This window comes from Geotrypetes seraphini, chromosome 1, assembly GCF_902459505.1.
Source record: "Geotrypetes seraphini chromosome 1, aGeoSer1.1, whole genome shotgun sequence".
Taxonomy (NCBI): Eukaryota; Metazoa; Chordata; class Amphibia; order Gymnophiona; family Dermophiidae; genus Geotrypetes; species Geotrypetes seraphini.
The window spans coordinates 461,994,507-462,009,691 of NC_047084.1; the positions used below are offsets into that span (position 1 = coordinate 461,994,507).

Genomic DNA, 15,185 nt, shown 5'->3' on the forward strand with positions numbered 1-15,185 from the left:
CAACAAAAAAATAAATTTGGGGATTATTTATTTAAAGTTCTTTAAGCTATGTATGGGGTAATTGTAACAACGGTGAAACAAAAGTAGATGGAATAGAAATGCTAATCAATGCAATGGATGTGCTTGTTTTTTAGTGCAAATTACACTTCCCCCTCCGTATTTGCGGTTTCCGTATCTACAGATTCGCTTATTCGCAGTTTTAAACCAAAAAGTGCTTTTTCATTTTTCAGGCTATTTTAAGCCCTGTAAGCCCTCCTTAAGCCTTACCTAGTGGTCTAGCGGGTTTTTAGGGCAGGAGCGATCTTCCCACGCTCCTGCCCCATGTAGATCGCTCACAGGAAATGGCTGCCTTGAGCTCCCGTCGTCTCTCAAGACTACGACGGGAGCTCAAGGCAGACATTTCCTGTGAGCGATCTGCACGGGGCAGGAGCTTGGGAAGATCGCTCCTGCCCGGAAAACCAGCTAGACCACCAGGTAAGGCTTAAGGGGGACCTTACAGGGCTTAAAATAGCTGGGGGGGTTAGGGGTAGAACCGGCCTGAATATCATTTTCAGTTTTTTAATATTCGCGGGCCGGCTCTGCCTCTAACCACCGTGAATACAGAGGGGGAAGTGTAACTCAAAATACAGCTCGATAGTGGACAAGCAAACACACATTTTATCATCCACCATCTGCAGTCGCTCTCTTTTTTAAAAATTTCTGTCAGAGCTGAAAATCCAAGTTTGCAAAGATAAGAAGATCCAAATGGTAACAGCCTTGATTGCTTTGTTGCTCATGTTAGGATAACTACTGCATAAAAAATTAAAAATTACTTGCGATTAGTTTTCAAGGACCAATCACGTCATAGAATGATGCTTGTCTGGGCAGTTGTATCCTTACACACACAGACACTCATAACGTTGACAGACTCTTAAGTACACGTCATACAAGTCATCAATTTTAGTGTACGAGACTTATGAAAGGAATTTTTTAAAATAAAGTAAAATTCTGGAATTTCTTGTGACACGCCTGGAATCTCTTCGGGGCACACCACTGTGCCGTGCTACACAGTTTGAGAGACACTGCTCTAGGGCTTGTCCTGGAGCAGTCCCTTAACTATACAGTTATTTTACCTATTCTCCTCTGTCTAACCCTCTCCATTTGTATCCCCTGCTCCCGAACACAGGCTCCCCCTTCTGTGACATAAATCCTAAAGTGAGAGTTGAGAGGATTCGGGAACTGATGGACAAGCAGAGGAACCTGCAAGAGGCCCTGAGCATGAAAGTGAAAGAGCTGAAGAGATTATGCCTGCAGGAGGCAGTGAGTACCCATGGCTGGGAGGAAAGGAGGGGGGTGGTCCCAAGATGAAGTTAAGCAGGGCTGACATAGTATGCGATGCATTTCTTTTCCACCACCTATCTTCTATTTTCAGGAACTGACGGGCCAGGTACCTGTAGAGTATCCCTTGGAGCTGGGGGAGAGACTCCCATATGTTCACCGGAGGGGTGCTGCTCCATACAGACATCCTTTTATGCTTATAAGCCGAGGAGAGGTGAGTGCTTCTGTGGAAGAGGCTCTTCTACAGCAGAATGGAAAATAAGTTCCTTTGAGTATGGGAGCTGTGGTAAGGCGACAGCAGGGACGGTGCAAGGGGACTGAGTGCATCTGCTGTAACCCTCTCTCCCTCTTTCATTTGCAGGAAGCTCAGCTGGAGGTGCTGGAACGCGAATTCTCTCTGCAGCACCAGATTGCCGAGGCTGTCCGGAAGCTGGCGCTGGCCGGGGTGGAGTTGACTGTTGATCAGCGCAGGAAGCGGCGGCAGGTCTATGTTGATGCGCTGCAGCGGCTGCAGGAGATTGAAGAACAGGCCAATGAATTACGGCTAAGGTTGGGCCGCAAGCCCACACAGAGGGCCCTCCAGATCATACAAGGTCAGGTGGGATGGGGAGCAGGGAACAATGGAGAGAGGCAGGCAAATGCTTTGCCAGTTTCTATTATGTTTATGTTTGTTTTATTAAATTTGATTTACTGCATAACCTTTTAGGGACTCAGCAGTTTACATTTAAAGCAAATAGGCCACTTTGGCAGTATATCAAGCGCCAATAAATAAATTTTAAAGGAAATGCCATAACATTTTAGAAAACATCTACTCCAAACATTCAATAATAAAAGAAACATAATAGACAAAAATCACCAAGATAATCTTGCAGAGAGACTAATACACCATAGAGTCCACTTCCATATCTAAATTAAAAGCTTGTTTAAAAAAAGTGTGTTTTTTTGGTTCAAACAATTTTTATTGATGCACACAACAACAAAAACAAAGCCAGGGCACCTCCCTCCTTACTGATCACTGCTGCCCTGTCCGAGCATCTCCCTTACTCCCTCCCTGCCCCTTACCTTCATGGCAGGCGATTTCTAAATTTACTTCCTACGAGCAGCCAGAGTGTTGAAGTTGTGTTTGGCTGCCATAAAGGTAATCTCTGTAGTAGGTGTGTCATTCTGGATGGATGAATGCTTCATAGGTGATTCAGACTCGGCATATTGGCACTTAGAATGCTTCAGTGGTGAAGATTGTGTGGATACAGACCTAGAGGGAGAAATATGTTTATGCTTTTTTACCAGGATCCTCAGAGGCAGGCAGCATCAGAGAAGCATATGTTTGATGCTGTGCATTGGTATCTGAATTTTCATACATTATCAATGTCCCTGAAGTTGACCTAAAAAATTTCTCATATCTCAACTTTCTGGCCTTAAGTGACCTCTTCTGCAATTTGGAGCAGAGGATGCAAGAAATATACCAGTGTTCAGGACCTAGGCATTGGACACAACGGTTGTGTGGGTCTGTACCTGAAATGGTTCTTTGACACCGAGTGCACCATTTGAACCTGCTTAAAACCTTAGACATGGATGGAAAAACCACCAACACGAGGTCAAAAGATTCAGTGGTTAGAGGGAGGTCAAGTAAATGACATACTGAAGAAAGGCGACACTCCCTGTTTAGAACAGGCTGAAAAGGGGCTAGTAGACCCCAAAATAAGTTAGTCAAAATTCAAAAACTTTGGTATCAAATGAAAGAGATAAGAATAAAATAAAAAATTATGACTAGAAAACCAGAAGGCTCAAAAAGTATGCATACAATATACTGTACAGGGAAGTGTCTCAGCATGCCCAGCAGGGATGTGTCTCAGCGCACGATATGTTGTCGTTGGGGAAGCAGGCTTAAATTGGCGGCGGTGGCTAGAGGGGCAGGGAGAGAGAAAGAAAGATGGCATCGGGGAAGCAGGCTTAAATCAGTGGCAATGGCTAGAGGGGCAGGAAGAGAGAAAGAAAGAAAGAAAGACGGCGTCAGGGAAGCAGAAAGACAGACAAGGGGAAGGGAGAAATACAGACAGACGGGGCAAGGAGAGAGACAGAAAGACAGACAGATAGGGGGCAGGGAGAGAGACAGAAAGAAAGAAAGACAGACAGGGGGCAGGGAGAGAGACAGAAAGATGGGGTAGGGAGAGAGAAAGACAGACAGAGGACAGGGAAAAAGACAGAAAGAAAGACAGACGGGGGCAGAGAGAGACAGAAAGACAGATGGACATGGGGGTAGGGAGAGAGAAAGAAAGACAGACGGGGAGAGAGACAGAAAGAAAGACAGACAGGGAGAGAGAGATAAAGAAAGAAAGACAAACAGACAGGGGGGCAGGGAGAGAGACAGAAAGACAGACAGGGGGAGAGAGACAGAAATAAAGAAAGACAGACAGACAGAAAGAAACGCCTCGGCGCCCCATTGTGCTAAAAGTCTACACATCTATTCTAGCACCCATTAATGTAATGGGCTTAAACACTAATATGCATATAAAAAAGATGCACTTAGAGGAACTCTTGAGTGTCTTCGCTCCGCAGAAAACAAAAGAACTGATGATCCCATGAGCCAGCAGCAGGCAGAAAGGCACTTGTGCATTTGCGGGATGGGCAGTTTAAAATTTTTTCTTTTTAAAAATGACAGTACACTTTTGCACTGTCCGTAGCAGGCTCCGTAGATGATGTCACCCTCAAGTGAGAATATACTGTCTGCTTGTCCTTGGATAAATACATGTACATTTGTTCCAGGTCAGGCCAGATAGCTGGCCTAGCTTGCATGGATATGTATATATTTATAATGCATGCGAATATCTTACAACTTGGCCCCAGGTTGCTTATACCACATAAAATTTGCACTGGATTTCAGGAGCTTGTTTATTTTTGGATAGTTTTGCAAAAGCCTATTTCTAAAAGTAAGACACTGTTTTGCAAGCAATAAAATTCTAATAAAATAAACCCCCTATGATTTTTTTTAGATCTTGCACAGAGTAATATGTTGATAAACCATGAGCACTAACTGTGCCATATTGACTTTTTCTTTTCAGATGATTCTCTGAATTCTGACAGCAGCTCACTGTCTGAATCAGCAAGCTACGAGAACCGTAAGTGGTGCGATGAGTCTCAAATGCTGTACTCCCTTAATTCTCTGCAACTTCAAAAATTGTCTCTCTTCAGCAGAGAGACCACACCTGAATAATTCATAAAGTTGGTCCAGAAGGTAGACTTAGTGCAGGACAGACATATATATAGAAACAAAGCAACGTGATGGTAGATAAAGGCCAAATAGCCCATCTAGTCTGCCATTATCTTTTTCTCTCTCTGAGAGATCCCACGTGCCTATCCCACACCTTGAATTCAGATAGTCTTTGTCTCCACCACTTCTTCCAGGAGACTGTTCCACACATCTACCACCCTTTCTGTAAAAAAGTATTTCCTTAGATTATTCCATCTTTAATTTCATCCTGTGCCCTCTCATTACAGAGCTTCCTTTCAAATGAAAGAGACTCAACTCATGTGCATTTAAACATCTCTATCATATCTCCCTTCCTGCCTTTCTTCTAAAGTATACATATTGAGATCTTTAAGTCTGTCCCCATATGCCTTATGATGAAGACCACGCACCATTTTAGTAGCCTTCCTCTGGACTGACTCCATCCTTTTTATATCTTTTTGAAGGTATGAACTCTAGAATTGTACACAATATTTTAAATGAGGTCTTGCCAGAGTCTTATACAGGGGCATCAATGCCTCCTTTTTCCTACTGGCCATGCCTCTTCCTATGCACCCTAGCATCCTTCTTTTTTTAACTTTAAAGATTTTAATGGGGGGGGGGTTGTTTTAATAGAATACAATGTACAACTCACCTCCAATAGCTCTTTCAAATAGCATCCCTAGCATTCTTCTAGCTTTTGCGCCACTTATTCAACCTATTTGGCCACCATAAGATCATCACATATAATCACACACAAGTCCCGCTGTTCTGTCATGCACATACAGTAAGTTCTTTATCTCTTAAACTGTACCGTTCCTTCAGGTTTTTGCAGCCCAAATGCATGACCTTGCATCTCTTAGCATTAAATTTTAGCTGCTAAACTTCAGACCATTATTCAAGCTTCACTAGGTCTTTCTTCATGTTATTCACACCATCTGGGGTTTCTACTCTTTTACAGATTTTAATATCATCCGCAAAGAGGCAAATCTTACCTGACAGCCCTTCAGCAATATCGTTCTTAAAAATGTTAAAAAGAACAGGCCCAAGAACAGAACTTGGGTAACATCCCTTTCCTCAGAGCGATCTCCATTAACTACTACCCTCTGTCATCTACCACTCAACCAGTTCTTGACCCAGCCTGTCACTTTGGGGCCCTTCCCAAGGGCACTCGATTTATTTATTAGATATCTGAGTGAAACACTGTCAAAGGCTTTGCTAAAATCTAAATACACCACATCTAGCGCACTCTCTAACTAATTCTCTGGTTACCTAGTCAAAGAAATTGATCAGATTTGTCTAACAAGACCTATCTCTAGTATGTTAAAGATCATATTAAAACCACAAAATTGCAGGATTTGAAGGACAAGGAAGAGGAACTGTGGATCAGTTCGGAAAGAGGGAATGGTAAATATATTTACATTGGTGTGATATAAAGGCCTCCTTCACAGACGGAAGAAGTGGACAGAGATTTAATAATAGACATTCAGAATATATCTAAAAAAGGGGACATTTTACAAATAGGTAATTTTAACATGCCAGATGATGATAGGATTTCCCTATTGTGGGATCTTCTAAAAATAGGGAGATCCTGGATTCTCTACAAGGAGAACTGTTCCAGCAGTTGGTAATGGAACCCATCAAGCCTATATTTTGCACCAAGGTATGTATTGGGTCCTCCCAGAGCTCATTGAAAATATCCCAGATTGGTTATGGTTGGAATGGCGACTCATGTTTCCTCTGCGATTATGCCGTGTTCTCAGTATCAAAATGCCTAGATTATATAAAGAAAACAGAATACTAGTAGATACGTGGAAAACATTACGATATGTCAATAATTTAACACATATTCCAATTCACAAATCAACACATCAAATTATTTGGCTAAACTCCAAGATTCAAATTGGTGGATTTAAGGTCATCTGGAAGCATTGGATGATAGCAGTAATACGTATCTTAGAGGATGTTATATCTAATGGTAAACTGCTTGACTTTTCACAGTTGCAACATAGATTTGGACTTAATAAATCACAAAGTTATAGATGGTTGCAACTGAAGCAGGCCATTCAGGTAGGGACTCCCTGAATGGAAAAATTTAAATAATCAATATAGTTTGTAATTCTTATGCTTTCAGGTAGACTTCCTGGGACTCCAGGCCGCACAGTAGTATAAATTGTTAGCTGGATTTATAAATAAGAAACCAAAAACTGGTCTTAGGGACATTTAAAGTATTGAGATTAAGCACCAAATTTCTGCATCTCAATGGCCACGAATTTGGACTTGGAGGTTGAGATGTACAATGTCAGCATCTATGAGACAAACTTGTTTTTTTCTGTTACATAGAGCATTATGGACCCCTGTTCGATTACAAAAGTTAGATAGCTCTAAGTCTAATAAATGTTGGCATTGTCATCTTGAAGCAGGGACTTTTGATCATTTATTGTTTTATTGTCGATTTATTTTGGCTTTTTGGAAGTCAATATGGGGCCAAATAAATTGTTTGTTGGAAAATCCAGTGGCATTATCCTATGATACTGTGCTTTTTGGCATGTCAATGAGAGCTAAAAGTCAAATATCATCTAAACACAAAAAACTCCAAAAGAAAGTTTGCAAGAGAAACTTCAAAAGACTCAACAATAAGGCAAAGATGGTCCAAGGGTTCCCACAGTGGTATAGCGGTGTAGAAAACAACTTAAAAATAACAACATAAATAAATTGCTATAAAATTTAGTGAAATAACGTACCCTCAGTGTGAAGGGACAGCGATGGGAGAAATTCTCCAACGCTTCACACAACAAGGTGGAGACAGCCAAGCCCCCACCTGCACACCATCACCGGGTACCTAAGTGTGCTTTAAATCAAATAACACAATCATCATAACATAATAAACAGTGAACATAAGTGCATTCAAACACAGCTACTCCCTCCGCCCTCCCTCCGCCCAGCTGACTTGGATCATGTAATTGACTTTTTGAATTACGGGTTCCTGAGGAAGGGATTCTCTCCCGAAACCAGGCTGGTTGGACCTGGTATTTTGTGGCGTTCATCTGCTCTACCCTTGGACGCCTGAATGACAGCACTGAATGAAGCTAAGTCTCTTTTTCATTTTTCTTTTTTTTTTTTAATTTTTATTTATTCATTTTTGCATTCTTACAATAAGTGAATTATATGTAATATAATGTAATGTAATGTAATTTATTTCTTATATACCGCTACATATATATATATACATGACATTTGTAATTACAAACAAATCATCTTCTCATTTTTCTTTTCAATTTTGGGAGTTGGCTGGGGGGGGGTTCCCAGATTGGTAGCTGTGTTTGAATGCACTTATGTTCACTGTTTATTATGTTATGGTGATTGTGTTATTTGATTTAAAGCACACTTAGGTACCCGGTAATGGTGTGCAGGTGGGGGCTTGGCTGTCTCCACCTTGTTGTGTGAAGCGTTAGAGAATTTCTCCTGTCGCTGTCCCTTCACACTGAGAGTACCTTATTTCACTAAATTTTATAGCAATTTATTTACGTTGTTATTTTTGAGTTGTTTTCTACACCGCTATACTACTGTGGGAACCCTTGGACCATCTTTGCCTTATCGTTGAGTCTTTTGAAATATCATCTAAAAACAATAGGTTTTTATTAATAATGACAGGAGTTACCATACAACAAATTACGAGTAATTGGAAGAATTGGACAAGGCTTAATTATAGTTTTTGGTGGAGTTCATTGTGTCATGTGTACAAAATGGAAAGAATATTAGCCATTCAGAAAGGGAATTTTAAGAAATTTTAGGAGATTTGGGAGCCATTAACAAAATATTGTATTATTTAATTAATTGTTTTTCCCAATAACATGCACATCCGGGAGGGGGGAGGTTGGGGGGTCTGATAGATTATTGAATTTAAATATATTGGGGTTCATGATAAAAGTTTTATGTAATGGGCATTGTGATTATTAGGGGGAGGGGTTAATTCTGAAACGGGTATTAATAGTATATTAAGTATGTCATTGATGTATAATGTTACACTTATTGTAAGTTTTGAAAATAATAAAGAATTGGAAAAAAAATGGTTTAAAACGGATCTAGAGAAGTTTCAGGAGAAAAAGTCTATAATATGCTATTAAAATAGACCTGGGAATAGCCCCTATTTATTCCTGGGATCGGTAATATGGAATGTTGCTTCTCTTTGGGATTCTGCTGGATACTTGTGACTTGGATTGGTCACTGTTGAAAGCAGGATATTGGGCTAGATGGACCATAGGTCTGTCCCAATATGGCAGTTCTTATTTTCTTTCAGGGGGAGTGGTGTAGCCTACCCTTGTTTGTTTGTTTGTTTGTTTTCAGCTCCTCTTTAGAAGCTGTCCATCTTGAAAAGTTTGTGAAATACTTGGAAGGTGGATAGCTCATCTTTTGATCTCATATAAGCACATGGGGGAATGAAGTAATTGGGATTATAAATATATCAGCTCTGAAATGACTTTCCTTGCTGTCTTCTCCAGCTGATGCACAGGGCTTCCCTGGTGGAGCCAGGCTCTCTCCACCCCGGCTGCACCCACGAGCCATCTCCAGCAGTCCTGAGCGCCAGCCACAGCAGCAGGATTGGAGGCTCTCATCAGCTGATGCCCACAGCGAGATCAGGAGCCGACGAAACTCCGTTGCCAGCCCTCCTAGGTAGGTGCACATGCTGATAGCCCCTCTACCCTTCCATCACCCGTTAGGCATGTCCCATAACCCTCACAAAATACCTCATACTTTTTCAGGATGGTAAGCCCATGAAGGTAGAAACCCTTAGTTTCATGTTTTCCTACCCCCCTGATGATTTCTGCACTGATGATTTCTTGTCAAGGGTAAATCACATTGCCACTTATCAATCCCACAGCCCCGCCCGTACCTTTCTCCGCAGCGTGTCTGGCTTTGAGGGAAGAAGTGTTCCTGCTACCCCTATCCTGAGCAGGAGCATCTGCAGCAAAACCCATTCCAGGTAAGGACCTCCAGTCCCCCACTAGGGGTGACTGCAGGTCATAGAGATGCATATAGAGGTCTTAAGGGCTAATCCTACTTCTTTCTTCTTTCTGTTACACTTTATGCCTCTACCACCTCTCTAGGAAGCCATTCCTGGAATCCTGTGGAAGTGGATGTTCTGAAAGATGATTTATTAATCATTCTTCACAATAAAAGCAAATAAAAACAAATACATATCAAAATTGATAGTCCACATATATTTGTCCTACCCAAATATATGTGGACTATCAACTTTGATCTGTTTTTACTTGCTTTTATTGTGAAGAATGATTAATAAATCATCTTTCAGATCATCCACTTCCACAGGTTTTTGGTTTTATCGTTTGGATTATTCTTACTGTGGAATTTTGGATCTTCTCTTTGGGGTTTTGTCATTCCTGGAATTCACCATCCTTACCATAAAGCAGTGGCTTAGACACAGACGGGCCTAGGTAGGCACAGGCCCACCCAACAGTGGTGCATCTCTTTGGCTGGCAGGGCTTCCCAAGTCCTGATAGCTGAAGACTCTTGGCATCTCTCCCTTCCATCCCTTGCAGGTGTTCTAGTGTCTCTCAACTTCAAACCACCTCCATTTCACTCACCCCAGCCCCAAGCCATCCCTCTGATGCAACTTCCTGTTTCCACATAGGCAGAACCACATCAGAGGGTCTGCTCTGGAACGGTAGTAGCAGTGGGTATGAGTTGCTGCTTGCTGCCAGCAAAAAACTGAAGGGTTTACAAGGTATGGGGGGAAGGAGGAGAGAGTTGAGAGACACATGATCACCTGGGTAAAGGGTTCTCTTGCCTGTCCACTTTGGGGTCAGGCCCACCCAAAATTGAGTGTCCAGCTATGCCCCTGCCATGAAGAAACTCTTCCTTGTGCTACTCTTAAGTTCACCCTCACATCTGTAAAAAGGGCAGACTGAGCAAATCTAATTTGTTTTCCAGGGGGTGAAGACTTAACCCCCCCCCCCCCCCGTTAGAATGTAGTGAACTTGTGTATGAGACATACTGGATGTATCAAGGTTTTTGGGATGTTAATGCTTGCTCCACAGAATCCAATAAAATATAGATGTTGCATACTGCTATAGTATTCACGGTGACAGGTGCAGTGAAAGGAGTATAACCAGGTTTGGAAAGAGCGAGTAGAAGATTTATGGGAGATGGATCCATTGTTGGCTATTTAGCACAGTATGAGGGTTTAGTGCGTCCCTAAACCATGCCTGCTGGAAAGTGAGGTGGACAGATAGCCTGTTTCTCTCACCTTGCCTTTGAGCTCCCGTTGCTAGCCCCAATCAGAGACCTGATGCCACAATAGACAGTCCGATGCAGTCTTGCAGGAACAGGCTGGTTGATCATACCCTTTCTGATGTTTTCTCATTTGTGCTCTCTTTCCTCAGGCCTGAGAATGTGGGGCTGGCACCAAATCGGCACTGGGTCACAGGCCAGGACCCCCCATCTGGGATTTATACAGCACAGACCCGCAGGAGCAGCAGCTCTGAGGCACTCATTGATCGCTCCTCCTGTGAGCAGCGGGCACCAAGCCAGCTGCGTGGTGTGGCCAGGGCTGCCTGCAAGAGCTCAGAAGCCCTGAGTGAGAGAAGTGTCTCTGGCAGGACAGCAGTATACCAGGCCTCAGACCATCCTCCTTTTCCTCATCTTCGGTACCACTACGAAAGGCCTGGTAGCGCCTGGCCTCCCAATGGTGCCATCCATGGCGAGGCTCTCCTGGACTATTATGTAGAGAGACAGCATGGAGTTGGACACTGCTCCCGCAGAGACATGCACATACCCCCCGAGAGCCCGGCACTGAGGAGCAAGGCCCAGGCAGCGCGTGCCAAATCCTGTGGTCCTCCACGAGCAGCTATACAGGCAGAAGTGACCTATCAGCAGCAGCAGTTCTGGCCAGTTCCTGGCCGTCCTCCACCTCGCTCACGGAGCCAGCAGCGGGCAGCAGACCTACCAGACCATGGGGCACACAAGGCAGCAGCCCTGGAGGGACTACGGGATTGGTACATCCGGAATGCGGCAGGTTATCGATCTCAGCCGGATCGCCGCACCCCAGCACCCACACAGCGGTACCATGAGGCAAGCCAATTGGAGTCGTACTACTACAGCACCCCTATTCCCCATTCTGTCAGCTTCAATGGGCCGCCCTATGCAAACAGGTACGGCATCCCTTTCTAGGCCCTAAAGACTGGGGTGAACTTTTCCCCCCCACCTCTTTCCCTCTATGGGTGATGTTTCCATCATATGAATCCCATCAGACTTCTATCTCAAATTTAATAGTTTTGAAAGATATCTATTTGATTTTAAAAATTACCTATTGGGATACTGTAGGCTGACAATATATTACAAAGCTCAGGATGCACATCTCTCACCCATGTCATGAGAGAATGGATAATATAATTTAGACTGGTAGCAAAATTGTTTGGCTACTGAGTAGTGACTCTTAAGAGTTTTGGTGTTAAAAAATGAATAATAATAGTAATTACATTCTAGTGTTTTAAAACAAGGACGTCTCCTCAAAATGGTGTTTGATGTTCCAGCACCCTCTGGGGGCTGTTGAGGAAATTACTATCTACAGTGGTATTTCCTCTCTTCCCTGAGAGTTACCTGAGGATTTATTGGTTATCCCTTTTTTTTTTAGTTGTTGCAAAAAAAAAACAAAAAAAAAACCCATACAAACAAAAAACCCAAGGAGCTTTTTTTAAAAAATTATTGCCTTCACCCCCTTTGAAAAAAAAAATTCTACTCTTCCATTCCCACATCTGCTCAGTTAACTTTCTTTCCTTAATTATTCTTTCTCTGCTCATTTTCTCCCTTTCTCTCATTGCCATCTCCCTTTCCTTTTCCTCCTGTTCCATTCTCTTCTCCAAAGACATTACGCAGACTACCTGTATGAAGAGAACCCGAGTAGCCACTTAAACGAGACCACTTTTAATGGGGGCATGCCGCTGAACCGAGACTTTAATGCACCAGGGACCTTGGTCTAAATAACAACTGGATTAAAGGACAAACTCCCCCCCCATATATATGTATACAACCATCAGTGAGCCCTGGGTAGAAAAACCTCCCAGGCCAGAAATACGGAGAGACAGGTCGAAGACCGCTGGATTCCTCTACCTCCCCCACCCTCCAGGAGACTTGTGGCTGGAAGACTACCTGTGACAGAGAGGGAGAAAGACAAGTAGAAAAGAGCTGACAGAGTTGATTTGTGATGTGTTTTTCTGTAAGGGTATTACCAAAAAGCTGGGTCTTAATTTCATTTTACTTAATGGTTCTATTAACACTTGAGGAGACAAGTGAGAGGGAAAGATCATAGAGTGTTTGATTGGCTCATGTTGCGTTTTGCGTCATTGCATGCTGGTACAGTAGACTCTCAGCTAACCAGCACCCATAGGGATTGATAGATGCCAGATAAATGTAGTTTCTGGTTGCTTGAGAGTTACTTTTAAAATAGGCCTAACTAATACTATATCCCATACTGTGCCATACCATAAACTGTTCTAGACAAACTACCGGACATGTGCTAGGCAAAGCATGGGCGTACTCAGGTGTGGTGTGCCAAGTTTATACTTAAATTTCCTCCAGAAATTGATTTTATTTTCATTTTTATTTAAAGTATTACAATACTTCTTAGATTTTTTTTCTGGTTGCTTGGAAGTTCTGGTTAATTGAATTCTGGTTAACAGAGAGTCTACTGTACTTCTTTTCCTAGAACAGTGCTTGCTAAACCCGGTACTGGTGATTGCATAGCGAATGACAGGAGAAGGAATAAATTTTGCAGATCAGGAAGGAGCAGAAAAATAGTCCTTGGTGGTGGAGAGTGAACCATGATTTATTCAGTGGATTGACCTGACATGTCTGTCCATCAGCAGCAAGAGATATGGAGGCAGCCCTGAAGACACAGTCCTCAGTAGTGCAGGGTGAAATAAATGATTTTATTCAATGAACTGACCTGACATAGCTGTGTTTTGGCTGAATGCATGTGTTAAGAGTCCATAAATCATGTGGTAACAATGGTGAGAAATTGTGCTTCAAGAAAGCATACCATTGCAACCCAAGAGCTGATAGCGGCAGTATGGACAAATGAACTCCATGGCAATTCTGCAGCAAAAATATACCTGTTTAACCACTATGCTGTCCTATTGAAGAGTCTAGTGCAATTGGGCCGCAGAATTACAGAGCAGCATTGCTCTTGGGGCTCATTTCTCAGAAGTGTACCTGTCTGCTTATCCCACTGCTGTTACCGTATGATTTATGGGCTCCTGACATAGGCATTCAGCCAAAACACAGCTGTATCAGGTCAGTTCATTGAACAAAATCATTTATTTTATCCTCTTCTGCTGAGAACTGCCTGTCTTCGGGACTCCCTCCACATCTTTTGTGTGGTCATGTAGCTAGTCAGATTTTCAGAATATCCACTCTGCTTATGCAGGAAACAGTTACATTAAAGCACCTGTGTGTATAATTTTTATTTTCTTCATATTTTGAAAACCTGACTGGCTTATAGGAAGGGACAGTTATTAAAATAGGTTTTTAAACCACTGTCTTAGAGTAATGGGAATTGCAAGCCCCTAGATGCATAGGGGCGGAAAGGGAGTAAAACCAGGCCTGACCCAGCTTATTGTAGGTGACATGGAGCCTGGATTGCAGCCACAGTAGCAGCAAAGAACTGCAACTTGAAGCAGCATAGCTGAAAAGGTGCATGCATTTTGGATTTCTGTAAGGACAGAAGGGACATACATGATCTCTGGATAACATAACATCAATTTCTAGACCGCATAAGCGTCAAGTTCTATGCGGTTAACAAAAAATTAAATAATAAGCTACAATTGAATATCAGAATAGTGGCACCCCTAGGTTCTAGGCCAGAGTTTCTCATCTCAGTCTTTGAGGACCCCCGGGCCAGTTTTGTTTTCAGGATACCTACAATGAATATGCACGAGCTAGATTTACATGCACTGCCTTTACTTTTGAAAATCTATCTCGTGCATATTCATTGGGGATATCTTCAAAATCTGGCTTGGGGTTCCCTGAGGTTGAGAACCGTAGGCTAGGCATTGGCTATGGCACTGTTTCTCAATCCTGTCCAGGAAGCACTGGCACACCTAGCTAGTTGGGTTTTCAGGATTCCTCCAATTGAATATGCATGAGCTAGATTTGCATATGTAAGAGATCCACTGTATGCAAATTAACCCACACATGCACAGTTATAGGAATCCTGAAAACCTGACTGGCTACATGTGCCTCCTGGAGAAGATTGAGAAGCACTGCTCTATTGGACTGTGAAACTGGGAAAAAGTAAAGGCCGGGATGGGTGCTTCTCCCTCACCCGATCCAGAGCAGTCAGGAGGCAAGGGCTTCAGCAAAAGTGGCTTGTAAAACATCTCTGGAAAGAATCTGTGCAAGAAAAAACAGAATCAGACCTGAATTTCTAATTGAATTTATTTGTTAAAGGAAAAAAAAAAAAGTAAACAAATGCGTTATTTATTTCTGTGGTTTGCTGGGGTGGAGGATACAGATGGTAAGTATACTTCAAGACACTGTGAGAAATGCAGACCCTGTGGTGGTGAATATCAGTGAGCTATAATTCCCACCTCTTACCAGCAGGGGGTATTCCTTTACCTAAGGCTAG

At 42.7% G+C, this 15,185-nt stretch overlaps 1 protein-coding gene across 5 annotated transcripts in view; it reads left to right on the forward strand.

Annotated features, from left to right (window-relative positions):
* The window catches only part of CCDC120 (coiled-coil domain containing 120), a 126,315-nt gene extending 113,498 nt beyond the window's left edge, over nt 1–12,817 (forward strand). For all 5 annotated transcript variants that reach the window (XM_033923015.1, XM_033923040.1, XM_033923031.1 and 2 more), the window contains 8 exons: nt 1,166–1,299; nt 1,412–1,531; nt 1,679–1,910; nt 4,377–4,433; nt 9,043–9,214; nt 9,423–9,524; nt 10,945–11,712; nt 12,426–12,817. In XM_033923015.1, the coding sequence (XP_033778906.1) occupies nt 1,166–1,299; nt 1,412–1,531; nt 1,679–1,910; nt 4,377–4,433; nt 9,043–9,214; nt 9,423–9,524; nt 10,945–11,712; nt 12,426–12,540 (1,700 nt within the window). In that variant the 3' untranslated portion in view covers nt 12,541–12,817. The remainder of the gene's footprint in view (nt 1–1,165; nt 1,300–1,411; nt 1,532–1,678; nt 1,911–4,376; nt 4,434–9,042; nt 9,215–9,422; nt 9,525–10,944; nt 11,713–12,425) is intronic.
* Nucleotides 12,818–15,185: the final 2,368 nt, after the last annotated feature.